Source organism: Ammospiza caudacuta, chromosome 2, assembly GCF_027887145.1.
Source record: "Ammospiza caudacuta isolate bAmmCau1 chromosome 2, bAmmCau1.pri, whole genome shotgun sequence".
In the NCBI taxonomy this organism is placed as follows: Eukaryota; Metazoa; Chordata; class Aves; order Passeriformes; family Passerellidae; genus Ammospiza; species Ammospiza caudacuta.
In genome coordinates, this window is record NC_080594.1 from 80796884 (window position 1) to 80824628 (window position 27745).

Here is a 27745-nt window from a genome sequence, read left to right on the forward strand (position 1 = left end):
GCAAAAGCATAATACCATGAATTCCAGTCTGCTTTTCAGTTTTCAAAGTTTTATTTCTCTTTATATTTTATATTGTCTAGTACTATAAAATCATAAAATACTGGAAAAAGCCAGCAAATTTCATCAGTGTTTTAAAGTTTCATAGTGGTGTGCCTATTTCTCCTTTGCTGTGTGTTAGAAAGTTTTATCAGCGTTTCCCAGAAATGCCTACTTTGATGCACAGAGGTTCAGTTGAAACTTGTGATCTGAATCGAACTCCTTCTTTAAATATATTTGCAACCTGAAATTAACATTTTGGGCATGCTAAGTGGAAGTCCAATGCCACAGCCTCTGAGACAGAAAAGTAATCTTTCTTCTATTGCCCTATCCAGCGATTTTATTTCTGGGTTTTGGGCCTACTCACATAAACAGTTAAAATATCATGTCTTTAAAGCATCAAATTAATAATTCTCCTGTGAAGATGCTGATTAAAATTCATTCTCAAAATGAGCAAAAGCAGTGTCTTTCACAAAATCGATCTTGCTTTTTTAGATCAAACAAAGTAGTATATGTATCAGGCTAATCATTATCATCCCTCTCCTGATTTTTGCCTCAAGCAGATGGTAATTTAACTCTGATAAAGTCGAACAGTTATGCAGTGCTAGTAGGAAAAAACGCATAAACTGGATTATAAAGAAAGACGGCGAGTATCTAGCTTACTTCAAAATGAAGATACATGAAAATAATTAATTTTTAATTGTGTTTAAAAATTAAGATGAACATTTAACAGTTTTCTTCCCAGTATAAACCACTGGGTTTTTTTTAGTAGGATTTTATTTTGAAGTGCATTATAGCTGTACTGAGGGAAAACAAATTACACATGTAACAATCCGCAGGTAATGGGCTATTTTGGTAAAGGCCTCATTTGCACAAGTAATCTTCTTCTTAGAGACAGCACTTGCATTTTCAGTGGTCCTCACTCGTTTTTTTCTGGGAATCGCCGATTGTGTTGACAACCTTCCTTTAATTGTACTTGTAATAAGCTATTTTCCCTTTTTTTTTATTTCTCCGCCACGCTTTCTCGCTTTGCACTGTGATTGCATGCCATCTGCCGGTTTAACCCATGACGATGGCTTGCCGCTCTTGATATTCACCATGCCAAAAATACCACTTCTCTTACCATAATGCTGCACCCTCCTGTTCATTGCTTCCATGGTTCCCCTCCTGAAAGTACCCATGATGCACAACGCTACGGCCGCCACTGTCTCTGCAGCAACAACTCCTGCAACAAGTGTTCCCTTCGCCGCAACAGCCACAGCAAATCAGGTTTGCTCCTTTTAAAGCTTTCTTTCACAAGATCCTGAACTCTAAATGAGTGCTGAGATTTTTATTTTATTTTTTTTAAACAAAAAAAATTCTCACAGAGAATTTTTTTTTTATTTCTGTGTTTACCCCATCAAATTTTACTTTTATTTTTAAGTCGTTTATAGCAAGTGTTTGTGGGACAGGTTGCACTTATTTAGAGTTAACATTTGTTGCAAATAATGATGTAGCTGTGTTTTGTGTTGCGATGTTTGTACCTAATTATTGTGTGATTAACCCAGCTGGAGTTAGAATCACCGTAGCACTGGACTACTTACAAAAGTCTATTATTAACTCCTAAGTTCAAAAGGAAGATCATCACAGGTTTCAAACATTCAGGTGTGTTAATGTAGCTATCTCCATGAGGTGTGGAAGTGACTAATTTGTAAGCATGGAAGCTGTCAAAAAATCACAAGCAGGACAAGGCAGCTGGAAAAAAATGTGAATGTTTTGTGTAAATACTAGTGATCAAAACAGCAATGAACATATTTATGACTATGCCTGCTTTATATTTGAAAGTGTGTCTTTAACCTGGGAATTTACATTTCCCTAAGGAAGAACGCTGATAAAAAGAATCCCAAGGATTGTTGTCTGAGGTAGGCTAGGAAAGATGATACTTTCTCCTCTTCTACTGCAGTTTACGTTAATGGCAGTTTTCATTTTGGCTGGGTCCTGTAGGACCTAAGTCCCAGGGAAGACATATCTATTGCAGCCCTGGGTGTGTAGCTTTGACTCCTCTGTTGGGGTGGTTCCCACCCTGATGTGCCAAGAGAGGAGTTTGCACAGCTCTTGGATCACTCTGGCTTTTCCCATGCTCTGGGACCATGCTCAGGCACTTCCACCTGAGATGTGTTCCCCTCAGGTTCTGAGAGGTCAGATGGAAAAGCAAACAAGCAGATTTGCTCAGAAGAAACCAAAGGGCTATGTCCCCATCATCTTTGCTTGTGTTGCTCCTGGACAGAATGACAAGCTGTCGCAGACCCAGTAGAAATGCTGTCCTGTTGGTTCCTTCCCCTCCACTTACCAAGGGCTTAGAAAGAAATATGTGAAAGTGTTTTGTTTAATAATGATATACTAACAGGTTTATTTTTTTTTTACTGGCATTCCCAAAACTATTGAGGTATCTCATGGAAAAATACAACTTGCTGCAAGAGTTTATTTTTAATAATTTAGGAAAAATATACTACCTCTGAAATACATCCTACTTTCTTAAAGAAATACAAACCAGTCCATTTTCTTTGGGTTTTTTTAAGGTTCATTTGCCAACATTGAGATGTTTTTGCTTCTAGCATTTTCATCAAAAGAAAATTGTGGTTTTGTGCTTACTTTTCTGAGAGCTAGCTTGTGAAAAATGCTGGGGTTAGGGATGAAAGTGCAGCAGGCAAAATGTGCATTACACAGTTCTTCCCAGAACAGTATCTACAGCAGAAAATTGTTTGGTGGTATCCAGTGTAGTTTTATGATCTCAAAGTGGTGACAGAGGGACTTGAAGATGCTAAGGGGCTAAGAGAAAATGGGATGGTTTGGGGAGAGGTTGAGCCAGGGACCCTCTCCAGCCCAGGAGTGCAGCTGGGGCAGCTCCACCACCTGCACCCCTGAGTGCCAGAGGGGCTGACTGGGCTGAAGGTAGAATAAATACATGGATGCCTACAAAAGGACCAGTAGGCAGGTGGGTTTTTTTAAGTTAATGGGAACACTTTCATGCAAGTAACTAGTGCCCCTGAGAAGACAAAGGTGTGCCTTAATGCTCTTCCTCATCCATCAGGATGGCAGGCAGAGCCCCTTCTTTCCCAGTGCAGATTTTGTTTGCATTGGAGGATTATAGCATTTTAAATTTAACAGGAATTGTAGAAAGTGTCTGTATTAATCTAGTTGCATATGTGTGTGTGTGTGTGTGTATACATACAATTCCATGCTGAAATTAATGCATGGTTTAACAGGAGGATGGGTTTTCACTTGTTTAACTTCAGCCATTTGTAAGTCTGGCATCTAGATCATCTGCTTTTCTGGAAGTCTGTGTTAGGACAGGGAAAGTTGTCCTGGAGAGTCTTGTCTCTGTCCCTTGCCTGTAGAATGAGTGTAGGTGTGCTACCAAAGCTCTGCACCACTCCACATGGAGGAGATTAGTCCCACCTCAGGAGCTTATTGGTTTCTGTAGCTTGTGCCATCACAGTCTTCTTTTTTCTCTCTCCTCTCTTTGTTTTAGTCATTTTAAGTCTTTAAAAGCTACTGTTAAAAAACCATGTATTTCAAAGTAGAGAAAGCAGTAGGATTTCATTCTTCTTTATAAGAGAATGAAAACTCCAAGTTTTCTGTTTATTTATAACATCCTAAGATTGGAGACAAAGCTACAATGCTGGGAAAGCCCCACAGTAACTCTGTGGCTCAAATTCTCAGTATTTCTTTAGCCCAAGAAACATAGTAGGAGCAGGATATTAACTTGGTAATTAGCATTACTTTGTTCATGGTCATAGCATTCTTTGTGTCCTGTTGTATGGGTTTAAACTCTCCTGAGTATTTCAGAAAAGGACTTTTTTATTCCCAACCAGATAAAATTTCCTTTACTAGTCTGTACCACGCTGCTTTACATATCTGTGACGTACAGTTTCCTCTCTCCAGTGTCTCTACCATAGTTTTTTTTTACAACCTGCAGCCTTCAGCTTGTTCCATTTCATCTCCCACAGCTTCTTCTCAATTCTGGGCATGAAAAGAAAGTTTCAGCAGGGCTTAATAATTTATCTTAATATCATTTGGTTTAGTATTCTGACCTGGGGAAAGATTGCGGGTCTTCCTGGGACTGAGTGTGATCATCCCAGTGTCTTTGAAGCACAAGTGGAAGGGAAAAGTCAACATCCCAAAAGTTATGGAGTCTCAGCTGATGGCTAATAAAACACAGTAACTCCATTGGGTCCAGTAAATTATTTAGTATGTGCTGTCAGTGTCTGTTTAGAAAAAATAAGTCACTGTGTCTCATGTCTTCTGTACATCCTTTCTTTCAGAAAATAACATGAGTAAGAGCTCAAAGTACACCTGCATGGGCACACACTGTCAGTGATGCTTGGCCAGCAGCTCTGGGCATTGTGTGTTCAATGTGTGGCACGATGCACGTGAAAAGATTATGTAGACTTAAAGGCTGAATGTACTGTGTACATCTGTGCAGGGTGACACCAGTTAAGAACATATGAAAAATTTGGCATCCCTTGCTTTTTCTGACTTACAAAAGTTAGGTTTTAAAAATAATTTTCTTGCAGTGTAGTTCAGAGAGGAAGAGAATTGCTTTGGTGCAATGCAATGCAAACAGGATGCTGCAAAATGCCCCACTTACTGCAGCTGCCAGGCTGTGGTGAGAGGGAATGGAGGGGAGGGGACTTCAGCTTTCCAGTGAAAGCTGGCTGGAAAGGTACATGTCCATCCAAGAGCATGACTGGTCAGAGGTAAAAGGCCATTCCCCTTTTCCTTCCTCTGCTGTTCACAATTGCTCCAGCCATTCCTGATAGGATGTGGCTTGAAGCCTCAGCTGCTTAACCCCAATTCAGCAGCAGATGCTTGATGAACTTTCAGTTCAGTTGTTTGGAGATGCTGACAGCGTTTTCTTGGAGCAAAGTTTGAAACTGTGTGAAATGATGGTGAGAAGCAGCGTTAGAATGTGAATACAGAGGTTTGGTCCTAGCTCCCTCTAGTGCATGCATGTGGACAGAGATACGGAGGATGTCCTGCTTAAAATATTAATACAGTCTTTGTGTGTAAATATGTCCTTCAGAGATCTTTAACAAAGCTTTTGTTACTCCTTCAGCTAATGGGCTAGCAATACTCAAGCAAGCAAGGAAACTGTTACCTGCTGAGCTTCACTCACAGGTAGACTCACAGAATCATTTAGCTTGGAAAAAAACTCTAAGATCATTGAGTTCAGCTGTTAACCCAGGACTGCCAAGTTCACCACTAAACCGTGCCCCTAAGTGCAGCAGTCTTTTAAAAATCTCCAGGGATGGTGACTGCTTTGGGCACAGTTTCAGTGCTTGACAACACTTTCCATGAAGAAATGTTGCCTAATATCCAATCTAAACCTCCCCTGGTACAGCTTGAGGTGATTTTCTCTCATCCTATCATTTGTTACTTGGGAGAAAAACCAATCCCCACCTTGGTACCACCTCCTTTCAGGGGGTTGTAGAGGTGAAGAGCAATATTTACTGACTGTTTTTTAGGCTAAGAATGTACAGTGCTGCAATTTCAGGATGATATAAAAGTCATAGATCTTAAAGAAAATTATTTTGGAAGGTTTTTTCCTCTTCTTGTTTTGCTGTTTACTTTATGAGAAAATACAGGATTAGAAACTTGGGGAAAGATTAGATGGAGCCTATTTGGAGATAAGGATGTTTCTATTAATGGAAATGCAGTCAAATGTGACTTCCTCCACCCTGCACACCAAACGTAATTTAACAGAGGATGGTTTATCCTGACATTATTTGAGAGAGATGTTATTCTGACTTTTGGGGCTGAAGTTCAGTTTTAAGTAATGGCAAACAACTCCTTGTGGGGGCTTTAAATTTCTAAATTAGAAAGCCTCACTACTGTTCCATTTATATCTATTTATCTTGGTGAGTCCTACAAGGATTAGAAGGTTAGAACTCAGCCCAAAATTAAGACACTTAAGTGTTGGTGTCTAAGTATGGGTGTCTACATGCAAGATACAAGTTTAAGGACCCATTGTAGACAGTGAAGTTTATCAGCCCAGTCAGATGAAATCTGGAGAGTAGCCTGGCTTGTCCTTCAAAAGTCTCACAGGGCTTGGTTCAGTTGCCTAAACATGTGTCTGGTGATGTTTGAGATTGTCCCAAGATAACCTTGGAAGTCTGCATTACCCAAGATATTTTCACAAGCTTGGCAAATGCAACACAGGACCTGCAGACAAATTTGCACACCTACTTCTGAACTGGCAGTGGGATGACAGGCAGGAGACATTAGCCCTTAGCCCAAGTGGTGTCAACCCCTGGTGAGCACATGGCCCAAGCCTGCACTTGGTGAGCACATGAAGGGATCTCCAGGCTGTGCTGGCTTACTGACTGGGTTGTGTCACCTCAGTGAGGGTGGCAGGGGGTTAAGACACCAGCATTCCTGTGTCCTAATCTGTGTCCTCAGGTTCAGTGAGTGTTTCCATAGCTCCTGGTTATTAGAGGACATATACCAAATTCCAAGCAATGTGAGTCTTGCTCACATCACATCAGTTCAGAACAATTCATGGCTTTATTTTTTGTACCGATGAAAATGGGCAGAGACTGATAGTATAAAAATAGCATAATAGAGAATGCTGCTCAAAGACGTTATTTCGTGACATTATTCTACTGGTTATATGACCTTTTATCAAGAAGGAAATAGTAAAAAGCATATCCAAAAGAAAAATTAAATACTTAGAGCCTGTGTCTAAAAAGAAATAAAAGATCAACAGGCTGTCTCATGGTAAGGCTTGTGATTATCTGGCACAGCTGCTTTAAATTATGCATCAGCATTTGCACTGAATTAGGTGGCAATTATGCAGATATTAATTATGAAATCATTCAGTAGCCTTCAGTTCTGTCAAAATCTGTTAGAATACAATGAAGCAAAAATAAAAATAGTTATGTTTTGAGTGTCGCAAACAAAAAGACAATTAAAATATTTGCCCCAGAATTCAAAAACTAGTTAACATAGTGTAAAATACAAACATGCCAAGCTTTTGGGATTTGGGATGCCATGTGTGGTGGCTTTGTCAGGAGGGAGCAGAGCTGGGACATGCAGCAACAGAGCACCTGTCCTTGCCAAGGTGCCTGCAAAGGCAGCAGCACTCCCAAGGGAGGCAGGTTCTCCTCAGACCAGAACGTCTGAAGGGGCACTGACTGGAGGTGATCTCCCCTTCTGCACAAAGCAGACATGCCAGATGCTCCCTTGTGCAAATATTCCTTGGTGTCCCCAGCAGGGCTTCCTCTCCATTGCTCTGTAACCCAGGAGGCTGTCTGGCAGGGCAGAGAGCTGCCCATGGCACTGCTGACAAGGCTTTTACTGCCTCACGTTCCCTTTCTTCCTCATGGAAACCTGAAAAGTCGCAATATGCTGAGAAAATGAATTGAAAAATCTGGTAAATAGTAGGAAATTGACTATTTTTGTGGTTGTTTAAAAGCAAGCTTTTGAGAAAGAAGGTGGGAAGTTGAAACAAATGTTATTTACATCCTTAATGCCAGTATACAAGAACATTATAAATAAGACCCTATGCGAAATTCATAGAAAACCTTTAATTGCAGTTTCTGAGGGAATGAGGGAACAGGTAAGAAAGCACTTCTTCTGGGAATAGTGAGTATCTAAATCATTTTAGTTTTGTTTTAGGTTTTTTTCTGACTGAAAGTTTTGGTCTAAAAGTTCCCTAAAGTTCCAAGTTAAATGCTCCTATCGAAAATTCCGTTCCAACAACAGAAAGAGTGATTTGAATCTGACTTGGAAAAGTCCAGAAAAGGAGACAGAGGAACAGGTTCCATCCTCAGACACATCATCAGAGGGAATACTTCCAGAGAGCCAGCTCAGAGGAGAACAGTGCTGGGCATCTAGCGAGCCCATCTAAGGATTGACCATATTGCTTTGTACCTGCACCAGGCTGGAAAAACAAACCTAAGTGACCCTTGAATCATTTCTCTAGAGAAGATATTTAAATAGCAATAGTTTATCATAGTAGGAAGGGCAAATAAACTGCTTGCTGCTTCTTCCATGCTAGACACACAAGAATCACAAACCTCATCTCACTCAAGTTATTTCGTCTGACACAGGTAAGTAGCTGGGTCTCACAGACTCAAGAAGTGAGAGTTTCCAATATTAAAGCCCACAGCAAATCTTGAACAGTGTCAAGAAAGCATCTTTTGAACTGCCTTGAAGCAACTGATGGTACAAAATAAGTGGCAAAACTATTTTCTAAGGCAGGAGAGAAGCAAAACTAAAATATTACCCTGGAAAACACAATGGAACTCTATTTTAGTTTCATGCAAACTTTACTGAGTCTTTGTTTTAATAATTTTTTTTGGCCTCTTAACATAGCATGTTGTTTCTTTGTAGATTATAAAAAGTTCCAGCAGGCTTGTATATAGAACTTTAGATTGCATGTCCATATACAAGAAGCCAGTGGGGAAGAAATGGAAAAATCTCAGCTCTGTTTTGGGTTTTTTTTAGAAATTCTCCCATCATACCCCTCTCTCCTGTATAGGACTAAAACCTGACTTCCTCTGGTATCCTGCTAGATGGCAGTGTCACACAACATCAGCAGTAAGCAAAGGCTTCATTCTTTATATAACAAAAACCAAAACAGATTTCCCTTCCCTGTTACAGAAATTTAAAGAAAAAATGTTGATGTTTGATATGATAATCTCTTTTTATGTTCTTGCATTCAATTATTCAACAACTGATACTTTGACAAGTGGAGTAAAAGTCTTTTGGGGCATATATTTATTATTTAAACATAGAAAATTTTTTCTGAGGTCCACCAATTTTGTAGGCATTTGGGGGAAAATGAGTTTGTTTCGTGGTTTATACACACAGCTCCATGTGAGTCTGGGTTTTTCCATCATGAAATTTTAACAACACAGAGCAGTGTGGAGCTCCAGATGTACTTGTCTGGGATCCTGTCTTTTAAAATAATTGCATCTGGACATCTCTAGGTGCTCCAAGTACTTTCCCTTGAATTAAGCGAACATCATATTTTTATCTTGGTGTATGATTTATTGCCTACTAGAAATGCCAGTCTTTGGCTTTGAATGTGCAGGAGGCTGCACTGGAAACATCTATATATTTAGTTTTGTTATTTGTATCTGTTGTGACTTTCAGCTGGATACAAAACTTTGCTGAGTTGCCTGACTTCATTTTTGGTGCAGTGTTACCTGCCATGGCTCACACTGGTATGCTTGGCTGTTTATGTGAGAGTAATCAGATAAGAAGAAAATTAAGGAAGTGGTAAGTAGTCAAAAGTCAGGAAGGTTAAGGCTTCCTCAGAGAAGTTATGAGTATAGTGAGTTTTATAAAACCAATTCAAGGTCTTATGAGTAACCTTGATCAACATAAATTTGGTCCTTTCCTGTGTTCAAGTTTAGTTCTGGATGTTGTCTCTTGCTCTCAGAAGGGAGTCTGAACTGGAGTGCCAGGTTTTGGGAGAGGAGGAGTTTCAGAGTGGTGATAACTTCAGACATGCCAGCTGTGCTCTGTTTGCAGTGGTGCGTTTGCCTGAAAAGGATGCTGTATGTGTATTGGCAGCCTCATGTTGCATAGTGTGGGCATGCTTGGTGTCTAAAAGGAAAGTGCAACGCAGGTTTTGTTAAAAAAAAGGCTAAGTGAGGATGTTGGGGTGGAGAAGTAACACCCCTGCAAGAGAAATATGGGCACTTCCACAGATAATGCACAACTTGTGCTTGACTGTCACTCATTTGTGCTCTCAGTTTCTCTGGGCAAGCCTATTCTGGTAGTTTCTAAAATTCAAGAAGAGGAGGAAAATGACCTAAAAGTAGGAAATGAAAAATACAGATTATTGCAGTAGCTTGGACCTGCTAGGAGGTAAAATTGAGTGGCTATCCAAAACAGTCACTGCATGGGTGCTCCTAAAATACTACAGCAGTGGTTTTCTCACTTCTATATAGTCTGTCTGCTGCCTCTGCAATGAGTTAAAAATAGATTTTGGTAGAATATATTAGCGTATGTTATGATCAATTTTTAGCACTGCATTATTTATTACTTTAAAGAAGAATAAATAAAGCCAGATTGCTTTCATTTCTAAACCAAGTAATGCTCTGTTTCTCCAGAGTGAGTAAATACTTATTAAGTTGAACTTAAATATTGTACATTATTACTTGAGTAAATACCTATTGAAGCTCATAAGCAAGCTAAGGAGTTGGCAGCACAAGTGGCTTTGGTCTCTTCTCTCAGGACCTTGTGACAATTAAAAGAGAAAAATGGTGCTGGCTGAGACCTTGAACCCTTTGGGATCCCATAATTGCCTTGAATTTTTTTTTTTAGCTCATCATGAAGAGCTGGATTCAGACAAGGTCTCTGTCAGCTTTATGACACTCTAATGGCCAACAGCTTGTGCCTGATGGAATGAAAATGTGCAAGCAGATGTGTCCACTTCAGCATGGACATCTGACCCTCAGCCATTTCCAGAGGCATGTCATTAACATATGGGACAGGCAAAACTGTGCACACTCAAATTTAGGGAAGAAAAGAGAGGATGGCACAGAGCACCAGAATTACCATGTGAGGGAATGGCCTATGAGAAAGCCAAGGAAAAAGGACCTCCATCCCTCAGGAAACACCTGATGCCCCCATATTAGACCCTGTATGGGCAGGCAGCCGTCTGTGGCCCGGACATCTCACTTGCTGTGTACAAATCAGAGGTCATCTTATTGATGAACAAAGTAGACAAATATATTGGGGCTGAACTGTATTAATGGAAAAGCAATAAGAGAATACCCTCCTTCAGCCCTGGATTGAAGAGAGGACCATGGTTAGTGAATAAAACAAAGCACATATCCATTAAATGATGATATGCTGGAAATGAGAACAAGGTTTCAGGGGAGAAAGAGTAGCAAAGGAAAAGTCCAGGCTGCATTTAATGCAAGCAAGAGTTGGAGCTGGCTCATCTGTCAGTGGTTGAGACAGGGACAAAACCCATTCCATGGGACAGTGTTGGTGGGACCCCTGGTGTGGGCAAATAGAATGTTTGGGATGGTGCTCCATGGAGGTGCTGATGCAGAATTTGTGGGGGAAAGGAGGGGGAAAAGTCCATCTATAAGGCTATGTAAAAATTAAATAAGACCAGGCATAACTGATACAATAGGGATTACTTTCAGTAAGTGTCTGAGCATTTACTTTTCTTTTTCCACTACTAATTAAAAAAAAAAAGAAAAGAAAAAATAAAAGTTGTAGAAGTATTTTGAAGAAAAGGAACAAGACACATACCACAAGAGAACATTCTAAGAGAAAATGAAAAATAAAGACATGGAGTCATTTCCCAAAGGCATGGGGAAATAGAAATAGTCTTGGGTTCCTTGTCATAAGGAAGAAATACTTGGTGTTGCTTTTATTTTTAGAAAGAGGGAGAAGTTATGAGACAGCCTGATATGAGCCAGCTGTCTGAAAATATCTGTCATTTTTAATGTATACCCCAGCTATATCTGACCAGTCTGCTACTCGTGTGAAAAACATGCAAACAGAAAATGTCACTGTGGAAAGGTTCATCTATCCTGACCCAGGTGTTCAGAAGTTAAATACCTTGGTGCAAGCTGTTCACCACAGACTCTCATTTGATGGAGGGCAAAAAAGCATCACGAGTTGATAATCTGTCTCATGCTAAAATAAGTTGCCTGAGGTAGCCTAGGAAGATATAAAATGGGTGACTGGCTGAGACATTCGTGTCTGAAATGCTCTGAGATAAATCCTGTTTACAAGAAACTCCTGTTACTACATTGCTTTCAAAATGGAAGGCTGGGCAGACCAGAATGTTTGCTATGTCTGAGTTAATTTTTGGAGGGGTAAGTGCTTTGTAGTGTAAAGATCAAATACAGTCTTAACATCTTCTTAAAATATATTAGGGCTTATAAAGCACAGTGTATTTTGGAGTAATAATTCAAAACTTCTGAAAAAGAAACATGTCAGTGTTAGATGCAAAGTCATGTTTTCCAGCTGATCCACTGTGACAGGTCTTTAGTTGAACAAGAGTTCATGTACACTGAATTCATGCAGAATGGTAAATTTTCTGTATTCATCATTGTATAATAAATCTGGAACTGGAAAATGCATTTAAGTCAGAGACTATAAAGAGGCTTTGTGAATTGTAGCTTCAAAACAGAAAATCTCAAGCCAAACAGCGTTCTTGTAATTCCTAGAACCTAGTCATGATTCTCTGTAATTTGGTCAATTCTATGAACTGTATCAAGTAAAGCAGTAACCTAGGTGTCAGAAAAGAGTTCACAAAAATGGAATTTCTACTTCAATTTAAAAAGACTTTCAATATTACTTTTTGAGTCTTGAGACAATGACTGATCACAGCCACCTTTGCCAGGTCTGGGGAACTCCCAAATCGATTTATCTGCACTGGTAGTTGGTGAGAAGCTGAAACCATTGTCAGTAATATCTCTCTTGGTTGTCATTCCCCTGGATGACACTGCAGAACTGTACCACCCTTATGAGCAGCCCTGAATTTTGGGATGTTCTGTGTTGCACAAGGGGCTTAATGACCACTATGATCACTCAGAAGTCCTGAAGGTAAAGGTCATAGAGAGGCATGCACTGGTAGGAGAGAAAGTCTTGACATTTAGGAGCTGAAAATGTCACATCTAAAGAGCTGGAAAATTTTGAGTAGTGAGTTTAGAAAGTAGTTTGCAGAAATTTAGTTTCACTTGTGTTACTAGTTTCAGTGAGGTCTGTTAACTGTCATTGGCACAGTGTGAATGATTTTAATCTAAAGGGTAGACAGCTTTCTGCCACTTCAAACATATGCCAAGAAAGAAGATGATGGAGAGGGTACCTTTGTCTGTGATTACCTCAAAAAAATGCTCTTTTCTGTTATTAAATCTTCTGTGAAGTACTATGCAAGGCTCTAAGTGCCCAGCCATTTTGCTTATGCTGGAATTAGTCTTCTTATTAGATCTTTTACTGCAGCAGCAGAAGGTGTGTTTTCTGGCGTGTCTGTATCCACACCTGTGGTTCTTAACCATTCAGAGCAGGAGAAAATGCATTCCCATGCTTGACCTGTCTTTTTATAGTCTTGTTTTTCAGGGTTTTTTCTTATATATACTGTAGTAAAAGTGTCATGACATTGCATCCTGTTGCTGTGAAGTATAATGTTATAATAGTACCAGAGCAAATATGACAAGTCATATATATGTGCATTTGAGATTCTTCAATGAGTAGTGAACATGAAGGTGGCTGGACCTATTTACAAGTAACAAGGGAGTGCAGACTCTGTAGAAAGTGTTTGCAGGGATGTTCCTTCTCCAGTACAGCTTCTCCTTTTTCAGCATGCAAGTGATGGAGCAATTAGCAGCGATGCAGACTTAGATAACCTCTGCCTTCCATCACAGTTTATTACTTCATTTGTAGATTAAACAGGACAGGTTCACAGTGTGTTTTCCATGTAAAGTAGTTTAGCATTTCATGTTTCTCTGTCAGACACAGCGAAAAAAAAACAGTGGCAGAAGCTGATGCCTGTGTATGTAGCTGTGGCAGAGTTGTGATATCTTTTGAGAAATAGGGTGTGAACATGCAATTAAAGACTACGGGAGACGTTTTACACTTTGTGGCTAAGGTTAAAAAAGAAATGTAGCTCCTCAGTTCTGTGATGCTGCACTGGAGAAGCTTGTTCTGAAGGAGACACTTGAGGGTTTTTTCCTAGGAGGACTCCTACGTGTACTAGAAATAGCTGGGTGCAGCATGCCCTAGTTACGGCCCTTGTACAAGGGGCGGCACATCGAGGATGATGCGGTGGGAGCAAGCCAGCTCCACAGCCACTGGCAGCAGGGGAGGCATGGCAGTGACAGCTCCAGCTGCTCCTCTGGCACCTGCAACCCATAAACAGGACATGCTTGCCCAGAAAAGAAAGTGCTCACATTGTCTTCGCTGTTTTCCTGAGTTGTGACAGGAGGAGAGAAAAGGCAGGAATAGGGACACAGCAGTGAAGTCCTTACCTTGGGCTTTGCCACTCACCAGGGCAGGGAAGAGAAGGGGTCTCTGCTCTTCCACATCGCCCAGAACCCCTCTGTCCTGCCTGGATGGTCCACAGCAGGATGAGAGGCACTTGGGTTAATCACAGTTCCAGTCCTACCATTTTCCTGAGAAGCAGCCTGAGATTAGGCCCTCTGCCTTCTCTGTCACACATTTTGGGGGAACTGTGAACACCGGTCTTGTGGGACTGTTTGACCAAAGTAATCTTGGCAGAAGGAGGTTACCTGTCTCCCTGTACTCAAGAAAAAAAGCTATAGGAAATTCAAGTTTATCCCCTCAAGAGTTGGCAGATGATGTAGTCAGCTGCAGTGCTGAAATTCTGAGATTTTACTGAGTAAGAAACTTACTGAGTAAGTTTCAGGTTATGTCCTATTAAATGAGACCTTAGGATCTTTTAAATACACTTGTGTGATTATGGCTAACCCAGTGTAGCTAAAGCTGCTTTATTAATTACATTAATGTTGGGTTGTAACATGCTAAAAATACTAGTGCTGAAAATCTTGGTCATTTCTTATTTTCAGCATGGCTGTGTTCTTTATACGTATTGTCAAATCACTGTGCTGGAGCTGGACCAGGATTATCACAGACAGGGCTTTATTATTTGAGCAAAGGTATTTCTTTGTTATTTCAAAAGGAAACAGAAGATAGGCGATAAGCTAACAAACTCACAATGGGTGGAAGTTCATTAAAAATATATGTCCTTGTTGTGTGCATGATGTATTTAGATGTTAAGTCGTTTGGAGCAGCAGGTGTTTGTACAGTGTCATTACAATGGGGCCTCACGTGTCACCAGATTTCCAGAGCTGATGGCAATCAAATATGGCTTTTTGGCTTGCTGGCAAGGTCACTGGGGTCAGGGAGATGGTGCTTGTGTACAGGGAGAGAGGCAGTGAAGCTGTGAGGAGCAGTGGGATGCTGGGCAGGGGACTGGGACGAGCGCCTGCCACGCAGAGCCAAGTGTGTTTCTTTTTGGTGGTGTGTATGTCAGAGGTAGTATGTTGCTTAAGTTACTTTCCAAACACTTTTTTCCCCCTTTTTAATATAAATATTGCATAAAGCAGTGGTCTAGCTTCATAATACACAAGTAGGTCCAAGTGCTGTCATGACTATCTTGCATGCCACCTGCAGATACAGCTAAAAATATGCCACATGCCAAATGAAGCAGGAAGAGCAGGCAATACATTCTTAATTCCTTGACTTGTGCTTAAGTCTGGAGCACAGGATAGCAATGGTGTGATAAAATATCAAACTTCTGCCTTTTGATATCACTTTCACTGACAGCCATTTCAGGCAGGTGATGGGAATCTGAACCATTTTCCAATACTGTGCGCAGGTGGAGTTGGTTGCTGAGCACACTGTGCATTTAACCTTTGCAATATTGGAAGCACAAGTAAAATACACCTGTAAAATGATTTTTTCACCCTCCATTTGAGACACCATGAAGGTAAAGCAGCAAGGTTAGTGACTAGTTAGGTGCACAGAGGTACCACTATAGTATTCCCCCTGGAATCCTTGCCATAAGGAAGCGTGATAAAACCTCTCAAGTTCACTGATCTGCAGTTAAATTTTTTACAGAATAAGCATGCTAGCAATGCTAGAAGTGCATTGAAAAGACACTTTTGCTTCATGAAAACACCCAGGCCAGTACATCTTTTTGCTTGTTAGTGGCAAGGAGCCCTGCCTCCACTGTTTCCCCTGGTCATTCCTGACTTTCTGGGAGCACAGTGGAGGTGAGAATGGCCCCGGGTGCAGATGCACTTTGAGCTTCTCTGGGAGGTGCAGGGCTTCCACCTCCACTGATGGGCAGGGCACTGAGAGTGCACACCCACCTATGGCCAGGCCCTGGGTGCAGCACTGCCCTCCAGGATTCTGACACATAAAGCACCCCCTCTGCGTGTTCTCACACGCGTGCAGGGGATGACACCGGGTGTGTGAGACACAAACGCCTCACAGGCAGCCTGAGGACACTGGACACTGTCCCACAGGGCACGTTTTCCCACATGGGATGCTGTCCCGCAGGAGATGTTTTCCCACATGGGACGCTGTCCCACACGGGACACTGTCCCACAGGGGACATTTTCCCACACAGGGCACTGTCCCACACGGGACGCTGTCCTACACAGGGCACTGTCCCACACAGGGCACTGTCCCACACGGGGCACTGTCCCACACGGGACGCTGTCCCACAGGGGACGTTTTCCTGCACGGCACACTGTCCCACACGGGACGCTGTCCTGTGTGAGCTGTGCCTGAGCCCAGTTAGGCCAGCACAGGCCAGTTGGGTGCACTGCTGTCCCCGCGTCACCTAAAAGCGCGATCACGCTTTCCCTTTCTCTCCACAGATAATCCTGAAATAGCCGGCAGGAGCGGGACGGAGTGTCACGAAGCCTCCCTGCGGACAGCCAAGCACGGCTACTGTACATACTACCCCGTCTCCTCCTCTCTAGAGTTGCCACAAACTGCATGCTAAGTCAAGAATTTGTTCTTATGGACAAATCAAAAACTCAAAAAAGCTAGTGCTGCTATGTCATATATGAATATTAAATATGGTATGCTTACTATACTCCAACCTAAAATAGTTAACTACCTGATACCAGCTGTGATGTTTCAAGACATAAAGGATAACATTTAGTTTTAAAGGTTTTCTAAGCATAGTTTAATTATTGCAAATATTGTCGTTTCTCCATAACTACACCTAACGAAAATGGTCCAGATCAGTTCGTCTCGTGAGATTCCATGTTTATGAATCTTTCGAGCTCAGCAATAATTGAATTGCATTGACTAAAAACTTTCCCCAGTTGCAGGTTTAATTTTCACCCAAACTATGATTCGGGGTTTTCTTCTCAGTTAAAAAAAAAAATCTTGGTTTTGCTCCCTTGGTGAGTTGATTCCAAGACAGAAGAGATGAAACGCAGCCCGGTGTCCTGCACATCATCCTGCCAATCTGATATTTTTAGCCAGAAGTCCAAAGTAAAGCACAAAGTCTTTAGATGCACATGGTTGGTGTTTGACTTGTATGGAGAAGTTGCATTTGAATCATAGCAGAATAGCAGAAGAAAATTTTAAAAATTTTGCACAGTATGAACTTCATACCCCTTTCAATCCCCAAAAGAACAAAGTCTTGAGAATATTATTTTACGAGTATATTTATAATGTTTTTAAAATAGACTTTGCAGAAGTGCCTAAATTTTGTCACATCAGACTTGATGAAAGTGAGCCTGATGCCAACAGTCAAATCTCATCGGACGTGAATAATCTTTGAAACTCATAGTCAGGTTACCAAAAAGATCCAAGCTGTTAAGAAGTAATTTCTACAAGTGTAAAATCAAACAAAACAAAAAAAACCAAGACCAAACTAACAAAAGAAAAGGCAAAAAAAAAGCTGTAGATTAAGAGATTGTATGATACTCTAATTTAATTAAAATTCAGTTGAGTCACTGAGACTTCATAGGTGACTTTAATCTAGGCTATTAACTGAACACTAAGAATGTAGAATGAGATTCAGTTTAATAAATCATTACTGTATTTGCATTTTTTAAATTGGATTATAAGATTGTAACCAGATTAGAGTGGAGAAAAAATAGTTCTTTTAATTGTTTTCCTTTAAAAACATATTTTATGTCACAAAAGTATGAAGATATCTTTAATACAATTATATACATGTTATATATACATACATACATATATATGGATGAAGCAGATTTTAATGTTGTTTACTTTTTTAAATACTTTGTTGATTTACAAGGTAATTATATATGTATAATTAAAATTTCATTTGTTTGATTTGAGATTTGTTTCAAGCACTATTGTACCAAATATTTCATATTTCACATTTTATATGTTGCACATGTATCACATAAATGACATAGTTTTTAAATTATTGTTTAAAAAAACAAGACAGCTGTTATAAGTGGATATTATGTATAATTGTTTGCAGCATAAGTTTTCTATGTGGACATTACTAGTGATTGCAGTATTTTAACTTAACCTCTTCAGATTGATTGTAAACTATTTTAAACTTTGGCAGCACTGCCTGTTCTGAACGACTGAAGGCACTAACCATATTATTATTTGTCTAGGAAATTATTTTCCAGGCTAAATCTTGTTTGTCCGATGTCTAATTACTATCTATTTATATATAAAGCTGGAGATTTGATCATCCGAAAGAAAAACAAATAATCACAATTTGGTTGTAAAATTAACATAGTGCTTGTAACGTTGCATTAGTTTAATTTGTGGAAAAATAATGTATCTTAACTTGTTATTTAGCAGTTAAGGTATCACCATTATATACTATTAAAACACTAATATTTGTAGACTTTCTCAGTCATTATAACTAGGTAGTTGACACTGCAACTTGCCTATATCTGTCAAAGTTGTTTTTATTTTTTTATAATAGTTAATTTAGGCATTTGGGTAGCTTATTGTATAATACTAAATGGTAAATTATCCATGTTTAAATATTTTATGTAGATAACTCTTCAAGACATCATTTTGTGTGAACTTTTTATGTTTCAAAATTACTATTATTCTATGTTTTTTACAATTAATCCAATATTACTATTTTTTGCCCATGGATGACGAAGCTTCAGATACATCAGGTCTTTCATCCAGATAAACTGACAGACAAAAAGAGAAAATGTATTTTTAATAAGAGATCCACTTTCCGACTTTATGACTTTGTAATATTCCTGAAAACTGTACAAGTACAAACTTATGCTAACAGTAAGGAGGCAATTACAGAGATGTGCAAATACGTGTACAACAGATTCTGCATTTTATTTATTTATAAAGTAATTTTATAGACTATTTCAAAATTTGGGAAGATCTAAAACTATTTTTCTGTATAAATATTATTTGCCAAAACTTTGTTTATATTTTAAAAAAAAGTCTAATGAAAATGATTAAATTTTAAATGCTTTGTTTAATTAAAAAAATACAACAAGAAATATAACCCCCTAAAAGAACCATGAGATGGGCCAACACGGAGACAGTAAATACTGTAGCTGGGACATGGTTTCAAGTGACTTGAGATGTCTCAGTGCTTATTTTCTTCAAAGGATACAGCACCTCACCAAAATACCTTTTTGTTTGCCTCTCTCATCCAGCATAATTGACGACACGTACAATGAATATTTCAGTAACAGTTAAAAGAAACCCCTCCATTCACTCTTTTCCAGCATATATAATTACTAGTGGTCTGTTAAATAGCCATTCTATTTCTGTTGTGACGTTAAATTCATTCACCCAATGTACAACCACTGAAATAAAAAGAAGCATTTTAAAATGAGAGTGGAGTCGGGGTGATCCTTTCTTGTGGCGCGCTCTGGGAAGAGGGGCCTGGGGTAACAAAAAATAGGAATCTTTAAAAGGTATGTATTGCTTTAATTTTATTTTTTCCTTAATTGCTTGTTCAGGTAACAAGCCCTTAAGTTCGGTCCCCAGGTGCAGGACATGCAGATGCTGTGTGAGGAAGCCCATGCCCTTCTCCTGCACCACATGCCTCCAACAGCCATCCCAAGCCCTTCCCGCCCATCCGTGCATGCCGGGGTGCAGACCAGGCACTGGTTATCCCAGGGGCTGGCTCACAATTGCCTGACCATTGTGGCATATTTTTGGTGGCACCTCTTTTGCATCTTTTCTTTCCTACATCTTGAAGAGTGTTACAGCCACAGATAATCCCTGTTATCTGCTAATTCCTCTGGAGAGAGCAGTCACAGAGGAGCTGTGTACCCACAGGCAGGGACTGCATGGCAGACTAGTGACAGAGGAGGGATTAAATTAAACACTCTGGCTGGCAGCTCTGTGGTTACTTCACACTGCCTTCTCTGATTTATTTTTTTTTTAATGCTTTTAAAGAAAGGAAATACAATCCTGCAGAATCAAGAAGAGTTTGTGTCATAAAGTTGTCTACGCTTCATCAGCACAGGGCTGCTTTGAAAGGAGCCCAAAGTCACAAGTGATGAGGAAAACCACCAGGTCAACCAGTCCATTTGGATGTATCACAGGCATACTGAGCCAGAAGCCTGCTGAGAATGAGTATGTGGGATGGAGAGGAGAAATAGGATGACTTGCAGGGACAGGGAAGGACTGGAGCATTAGAGAGCTGCAAGGGCATTGTAGAGCAGAAGCAGCAAATGATTAAAATTCAACTCCTAATGACTCAGGAGCGGGAAGCCTGTCTGTTGACACTTTCTTATGTTAAACCCCACCCTGGACAGTTGTCAGCTGCCAAGAAGGGTCACTTTTCTTGTCTAAAAGCTGCTTTGTTTCTTGTCAACTTTGACACTTTCTTGGCATTGGAGAAGTGCTCATGGACACTGTGAGCCTTCGGGGGCCACAGCAAACCCACAGTGTCTGCATGTGTCCATGTGCAGAGCGGCCCCCCTTCAGATAACATCAGAGTTTCCAAAATGGAGCAAGTTACTTCTAGAGAACAGCCTTCAGAAACCTTTGGTTTTCCCCCTTGCCATGCCCCTCCCCTGGCCCCACGTGGGGTAGCCATGGCCATAAGACTTATTCTCTATGTTTTACTTGGTTGTCAGTTCAAAAATCTGAAGTAATCTGAGCACGGAGATGTTCTCGCAATCCACTGGAATTAAAAGCATGAAACAAAAGGGGATGCGACATTTGAGGGATCAGAGACTGCTGGGATAGTTTTGCATGTTTGTATCCAGCAAAGGAAGCCAAAACTGGTTGAACCTTGTTCACTGGGTTTTCTTTCCAAAAGACTTGCTTCACTCCAGAAGAGAGCTCAGGCAGGAGCGACCCAACATTTCTGTACTGTAGGTGACAATAGATAAAAGGACTGGTGAGCAAGGCTGCTCAACAGTGCAGGCATTGAATCTCCTGCTACTGACATTTTTTCTTGAATTCATGGGACCAAAAAAAATAACTCGCCTGGAATTGCTGAACACCTTCCTTGGCATCTGATCGTATGGTCATCTGAGCATACCATGCTCTTTATGCCTGCAATCAGTTCTCTAGCCAAGCCTTTTGTCCTGTAGCCTGCCTTTCTAATGTCATATAATTGACAGTTCTGGAGGCTTTTTTGCATGGGTCAAGATGATGTTTATTGCTGGAGTGGGTGTGTGTGAGAGCAAAATCACCTCAGCTGTTGCATTATTGCTGGTATGTAATATATTCAAGCATAAAGGTATGCAATAGATAGTTTGATTATCTGTGAATGGATAAATTATGGAAATTCATTCTAAAGTGTTAGTCTTCTAATTCTGTAATTATAAAAACCATAGAAATTGTCAAAAATAAATTACATGTTTAATTACATGAAAATACCTTCTGCTGTAACAGGGGGAAAAGTGCAATACTAAGAAATGTGAAAGGAAGGTATTGGTGTGAGCTGCTTACTCAATGCTGGGTTGCAGTTGCATTATTTCCATTAAGGCTTCTTGCAATGTGAGGAAGACACTCGGCTTTATGATTTAGGAAAATCACTACAGGAAAGACGCCCTGCTCCTCTCATCTTCAAAGGGCTGGATTTGGATACTACTTTTAAGGAAAACAAATTCTGATGACTGTCTTCCTTAGCCTTAATTGTCACAAAACAGTCAAGGTGTGGCCTGTGTGGTTCCTCAGAGGGCCACCAGACCAAAGAGATGCCAGGATGTGGAGGTGGCGAGGGTGACCACAGTGGTGTGAGGTTCACCTTGTAGGAACAGCCCCCAGGGATGGCCACACAGGTGCTGCCCGTGCTGAAGCTGAGCTGTGTTTGCATTTGCCATGACTGTCTCTCCTTTTCACACAGGGCTAGAAGGAGGAAGTGCTTTTACTTCCTTGGGTTATGGTTGTAGCCACTGCACTGAATGCCAGTGGAACACATCCAGAGATTCTGAAGTTGGTAGCTTACAGCACAGCTCAGGACTGTGAGTGGGCAAGTTTTTCACACTTAGAAAACTGCTAGAGTGGGATCCAGATTTCTGTCTGTAGCTGTGGAGTCTCAGATGGGACACTGCAGAGTACCCACTTGGCCTAAAGCTGCTGCTATGGAGCAGCACAGGTCTGGATAAGTATGTTAAGTCTGCCAGCCCCATGCAGGTGTCTCAGATACTCTACAACACCTTAGATGAGTTTAGTCAATGAATCCTGCCTGTTTTCACAAAGGAAAATGGTTTTGATGGCTTTTAAAACTCCTATCATGCACAGAAGTCACAAAATCATGAGATTGACTGAAATTGTCTGATAGTTAAAAATCCTGATCTTTTCTGTAGGTATTCGGAGGCTGTTCAGCTTGCATATTTAAGCTTTTTCTCTCCTACTATGGTACCTAGAAATTTTTTTCATGTCACCTAACATGTTCCTGTGCTCACAGATGTAAAGCTAGAGCAGTTCACAAAATTCTTGAGAAACTCGTGAAAATTTACTACAGAAATTCAAGCAGTTCTTATGTCTTACCACATTGTAGGGAGGAGTGACAAAATACTGTAACCCTTTAGGATGTGATATGATTTCTTCAGGCTTAACTTCCACATGGACATTATTCAGTTATTGTGCCAATGAAGGTGTGGTGTTATCAGTACAACATAGGCTGAGTGCAGTTGCAATGGGATGGGCTGTCCCTGCAGGCAAATAAATTGCTCTGTTTAACACGTGAAATGACTGTACCCTACTCTAACCAAATTAGTTATGTTGCTTTAATTTCTCTAAGTCTTGATAACAAGCTTGTTTTTGGACAGGCATTGGTAATGCCTGCACGTTCATTTCTAGGTTTAAGATAAATGATTATGAAAGGCAAGAGTCCTGTTTTGTGTCCTTCCTCAAGCCAGATGGGCTCAAAAGAAAAGCTACATAAACAACTACAGGTGAAAGAGAACTCACATGGAAAAAAGTGGTCAGCCTTAAGCAGATTTCAGTGGACTTTCTAACTACAGAATTGGACAGAAAGTTTTCCTTTTCTATTGACCTTAAAAGTGGCTACTTTATACCCATTCCAGAGGAAATAAATGAGGTTGAACTATTCTAATAGAAAATCAATGCAGTCCTCAACGAGTGTGAACTTTGCAGGAGCAATCACTGGAGGAAGTCCCTGGGCTGATGGTACTGCCCATTCTTCTGCTGTTATCTCAGAATTCATTGTAAGTGCTTCTGGGCAGCAGTAGAAGCATGCTGGCAATTCCTGCTGTAGCAAGGGACTTCTCATTTTATTTCCTTTTAATTAGACCATGGGAGAAGCTGGACTTGAAGAAGTCCAGTTTTGTCTGGAGTTGCAGGCATGTATGGGAGCTTTTGTTTGGTGTTCTTCTCACCAACTTGTTAGATTGATTGCTCTGGGGTTCCCAACATAAGGAGGATGTGGACCTGTTGGAGACAGTCCAGGGAAGAGTCACAAAGATGATCAGAGGGCTGGGGCACCTCTCCTGAAGGTAGGCTGAAAGAGTTGGGGTGATTAATTGGAGAAGAGAAGGCTCCAGGGAGACCTTAGAGCACCTTCCAGTACCTAAGGGAGACCCATAAGAAAGATGGGGACAGACTTTTAGTAGGGCCTGTTGTGATAGGGCAAGGGATAATGGTTTTAAACTAAAAGAGGGTAGATTTAGATTAGATGTAAGACAGAATTCTGGTTTTTACAATGAGGGTGACAAAAAACTCAAACAGATTGCCCAGAGAAGTTGTGGATGCCCTATCCCTGGAAACATTCAAGGCCAGGTTGGATGGCACTCTGAGGAACCTGGCAGAGTTGATAACAAGCTGCCCATGGTAGGGGGTTGGACTAGATGACACTGAAAGGTCCCTCCCAGCCCAAATAATTCTGTAACTCTATACAGAGAGCCTATAAAGCAAATGAAACGAAATTAAATCCAATTGTCAGCCAGCTCGGTGCTTTCTTACTTGCAGCCACTCTATTTGCCAGATGTAGCACAGTATGGATTGCCTGAACAGTGGCAACAGTTTCTTCCTGAGCATCTTTTTCTGTGTGCAGGTAGAACAGAAACATGCTTTTACCACACTAAGTGCAGGCCTTTTGCATTCAGCCCCAGGGTTCTTGTATACGCAAAAGAAGAGTGACTGAGGCTTTGCCAGAGGGTAACAACATTGATCTTGTAGGCATTGATCTTCTGAAGCCTTCCCAGCCCTGCTGCCTACAGAGGTGCCCAGCGTGACCCCTCCTCCATCAAGCTGGGACACACAGCAGGGTGCTGTGCATTCCCAATCCTGCCTGCAGCTCCTTCTTGCTCTGGCTTTCACCCAAGCTTGTCTTCTAAGCACATATGCACCATGGGAACCCCATGCCTCCTGCTGGCTTCTGTGCCTTTATTTTTGTCTGAGGGTGGTTGTTTTTTCAAACCATCTTGTTCCCCTTTTTTTCCTTTGACTCTGGAGATGATGTGGGCTTTTACAGCACCATGTGGCTGGGGAGCACACTGTGGTCCTTGCACCACTGCAGGACTGCAATGGGTACAAGGAACTGATTCATCTTGCCCCCACAGATTGAGAACGCTGCCTGAAAGATGAGATGATTTAAGTGATATGTTCTACAGTAATCAAACACCTCTCCCCACCACTACACATACACATTAATGTGAACCCTTTACTGTTTAGAGAGACTTTAGGGGGGAAATGTCCTTTTGCTTCTTAAGGGGGAGCATTAGCCAATCCTTTCTTAATTTGTGCACAGAGGCTTTATCTTCACCCACCTGATTCTGCTGGCCTTCCTTGGGAGATCCATGGATCCAAATTAAGGGCCATGCTGTTCTTGACCATACAGAAAAGTTCCTTGCAAGGTTATGAAAGCCTTTGTGAGTCAGTTCCCATGGAATTGACCAAATGAACTTCATAACTAAAGAAGGAAACCACAACAGTCTGAGCATTTAAAGCATCATTTAATTACAGATTTGTTTTGCATGGAAGGTAAAGTGGTGTAAGCCTTCCTAGAGAGGACCATGAAGGCCATGTCTCATCTGCTCTGTCCAACATTTTGTGGTCAGGAAGAGGACAAATGAAGCAGGCTGACTGCAAATGAGTCTCCACCTCAGCAGCAGAAGCAACTCTCTGCTTACTATTATTTGGCCAGAGAAGTCTTCCAGTCTTTCCCAGTGAATGCTGTCCACAGGAAAGGTTTTGATGAGAACTCCTTAGGTATGATGGAAATCCCATGAAAAGCAGAAGGTGCAAAGCAGTGAGGGGACATCACGTGGTGAGAAGCCAGTTGGTGGAAGCCAAGTGCAGCATAATTATTCTCTTATTTGCTTTTTACCTCCATCTACATCAGATGTTCACTCTAAAAGGCATTCCAACTTCCATCTTGGTGAAAAGGACTTCCTTTTAGACCTGGCATTTGGGAGTTTTACATCCTTTCTTATTTGTTTCCTCTCCCTTTGTTTTAATTTTAGCCATAATGCAGATGATCCAATGTGATATGAAATCAGTCTTTGGGCTTTGGTGAATGCAGCAGAAAATTACTCCTGAAGAGGAATATATCAGAGGAACTGCTTTCAAATCCAAGTTTCCTGTGCAATGTAATTACTCCTATTTAAATAAAGGACTTCAGCACTTCTACTCAGCAGCACCTCTCTATACAAAGTGAGGGTTGTTCCCTCTTGACACGTTTTTTTTGCACTTCTCAGAAAATGACTCTATTAAAACCAAACATTAGTCCATCAAAGTGCCTAAAATCAATGGCCATTTTATATTCAATGGAATCCTTACTTTCTAAAAAATGTCACAATGAGACTGGTCTATTTTCCTTCCCCTTATTGTTACTATTATTACCTCATGAATGCTCCAGACAGAAACAGCTGCATCTCCTTTAATTTTCAGCTTCTAAGACTTAGCTGGATGTGGCTTCATGCTCTAAGAGTCAAGACTCAAGTCAATTTGCAATAAAACTAATGAAGAAAATGGCTCTGATAAGATGTGGCATTTGTAGAACTTGGACTTAGTTTGCTCAGTAATGTAAACATTTCCCAATGTGAGTTTTACCTAGAAATGCATGCTGCAGCATCATGGTGTCAGAAGCTCCCATTCACAGGGGCTGATACCAATTGAAACAGCCAGAGTTTGTGGTGGGGTCCCTCAGAAGCAAGACCTGAAGCAGCAGTTGGGCTTTACTGGGACTAAACACTTATTACTGGAGCTGGAGGCACAGCTGAAAGGAATGGGCTCAGGCTGGGTTACTTGAGCAGGGTGTTAGGAGAAGCTACTGTGTGGATTTATGGACACTGCCCATGCTCTGCAGGAGCTGTGGGTAGCTGCTCACCAGTGAAAAGTACCCTGTCTCACAGAAATTGAAGTACCTCATCTTTTTAAACAATGTTTTTCTTTCAGGATCCCAAAATGTGTGTCTGTCTGTGGCAATCACTGCAGAGATATTTAGATTGGCTGTCAACAAGCCACAGAAGGTCTCCTCAGATGCCTGGTGCTTTGTCCAGCAGATTACTATATTTACCACAGGAGCACCCTACAGCCCTCTGGTAGGGCTGAAGGCAATGGGAAGGCCCAAAGGAGAGGATTCAGAGGCACAGACTGGGGGATGTGTCTTAATTTCTTCAATACATCCTGTGCCCAAATCCAATCAGCGTCACTAGCTATCTTGCTCCTGCACATGAAAAATGGCATCACTGTAAATAAATAAAATCCAAAGTCCCCTAGCCTATGGCATCAGAAGTAGCAGGACCTCTCTGAGAAATTAGTAAGTATGAAGAAGGAAAGTCTGTGGCATCTACAGTAAGTCCTGTTGGCTTCTCTTTCTTAGGATTTCTTCTCCCAAACCTCTGCTGTAGGCCAGCACTGGCATCCCCTGTAGCCATCCCCTTGTGCCAAGTTTCCTTCTGTCAAAACACGGAGGAATTGCAGCACATGCAAAGACAGAAATGTAAAAATGTCTTTTTCTACCACACTTGGAAGAAACCATCCCTGTGGAGGACCTGAGGGAGCAGGTGAGTTTTACAGGGCCTGTTCAGCCAGCTGGGTTACAAGGGAGTCTCCTCAGCTGCAGCCCCTCAGGGAGCCTGAGGCTATTTTTAAATCAGTAAAATTAAGAAGTCTGGGGGTTTGGGAGGCTGATTAGCTCCACAGGGCACCTGCAGATCTCAGAGGCAGCTGAGGTGAGACAAAGCCTGCCTGCAACACACCTGCCTAATTCTGCCCTTGAACATCCCTTGGCCACTGATGGTCCCTGCTCAGCCAAGGGGCTGCCAAAGCTCCCTCTCCTTCAGAAGGGAGACCTGGCTGGATCTGTGTGCTTTAGGCTCTTAACCCCATCCCATTAATTTAATGCTGGTGACACAGGCTCACATGCAGCTCTTCTCTCAGCTTCAAGCCAGCCTTCCAGCAACTGCTCCTCAGCCTTTCCTGGTGTCTCTCCACACACCTTTACCCGCACAGGCACAGGACACAGGGCTTAGCTCACTGCATCTTTCCCAGGTCAGAAAAAGCCCAAGACTCTTTTAGAGCATTTTATATCTGTTTAGAGACAAAATTTGCATTTGTTTTGATGAAATGAAAATAGCTGGAGGTTTATGGTCCTAGCAGCCTGCAGCTATGCCTGCTAGTGCAGCAAGCCTGCTTCAGGGAAGAATGGCTCTGTGCTCTGCTACGCCTGCCAGGAGCATCCCTGGCACCTCCCAGACTGCTGCATTTTTCCACTGGATAAAGCTTGGATTGGCAAAAAGTGCCAACGTTTATAATCACTGCCTTTTCTATCTCAGGGGAAAAAGAAAACAATTTT

General features: G+C 41.2%; 1 protein-coding gene across 9 annotated transcripts in view; it reads left to right on the forward strand.

The window, feature by feature from the left end:
* Positions 1-19333, forward strand: part of MBNL2 (muscleblind like splicing regulator 2) — a 105954-nt gene extending 86621 nt beyond the window's left edge. For 5 of the 9 annotated variants that reach the window (XM_058799998.1, XM_058800001.1, XM_058800002.1 and 2 more), the window contains one exon: positions 16404-19333. In XM_058799998.1, coding sequence (XP_058655981.1) covers positions 16404-16531 — 128 coding nt within the window. In that variant the 3' untranslated portion in view covers positions 16532-19333. Of the gene's footprint in view, positions 1-1210; positions 1306-16403 lie in introns of all 9 variants that reach the window. The other 4 variants (XM_058800000.1, XM_058800003.1, XM_058800005.1 and 1 more) reach the window with 1 other exon arrangement.
* Positions 19334-27745: the final 8412 nt, after the last annotated feature.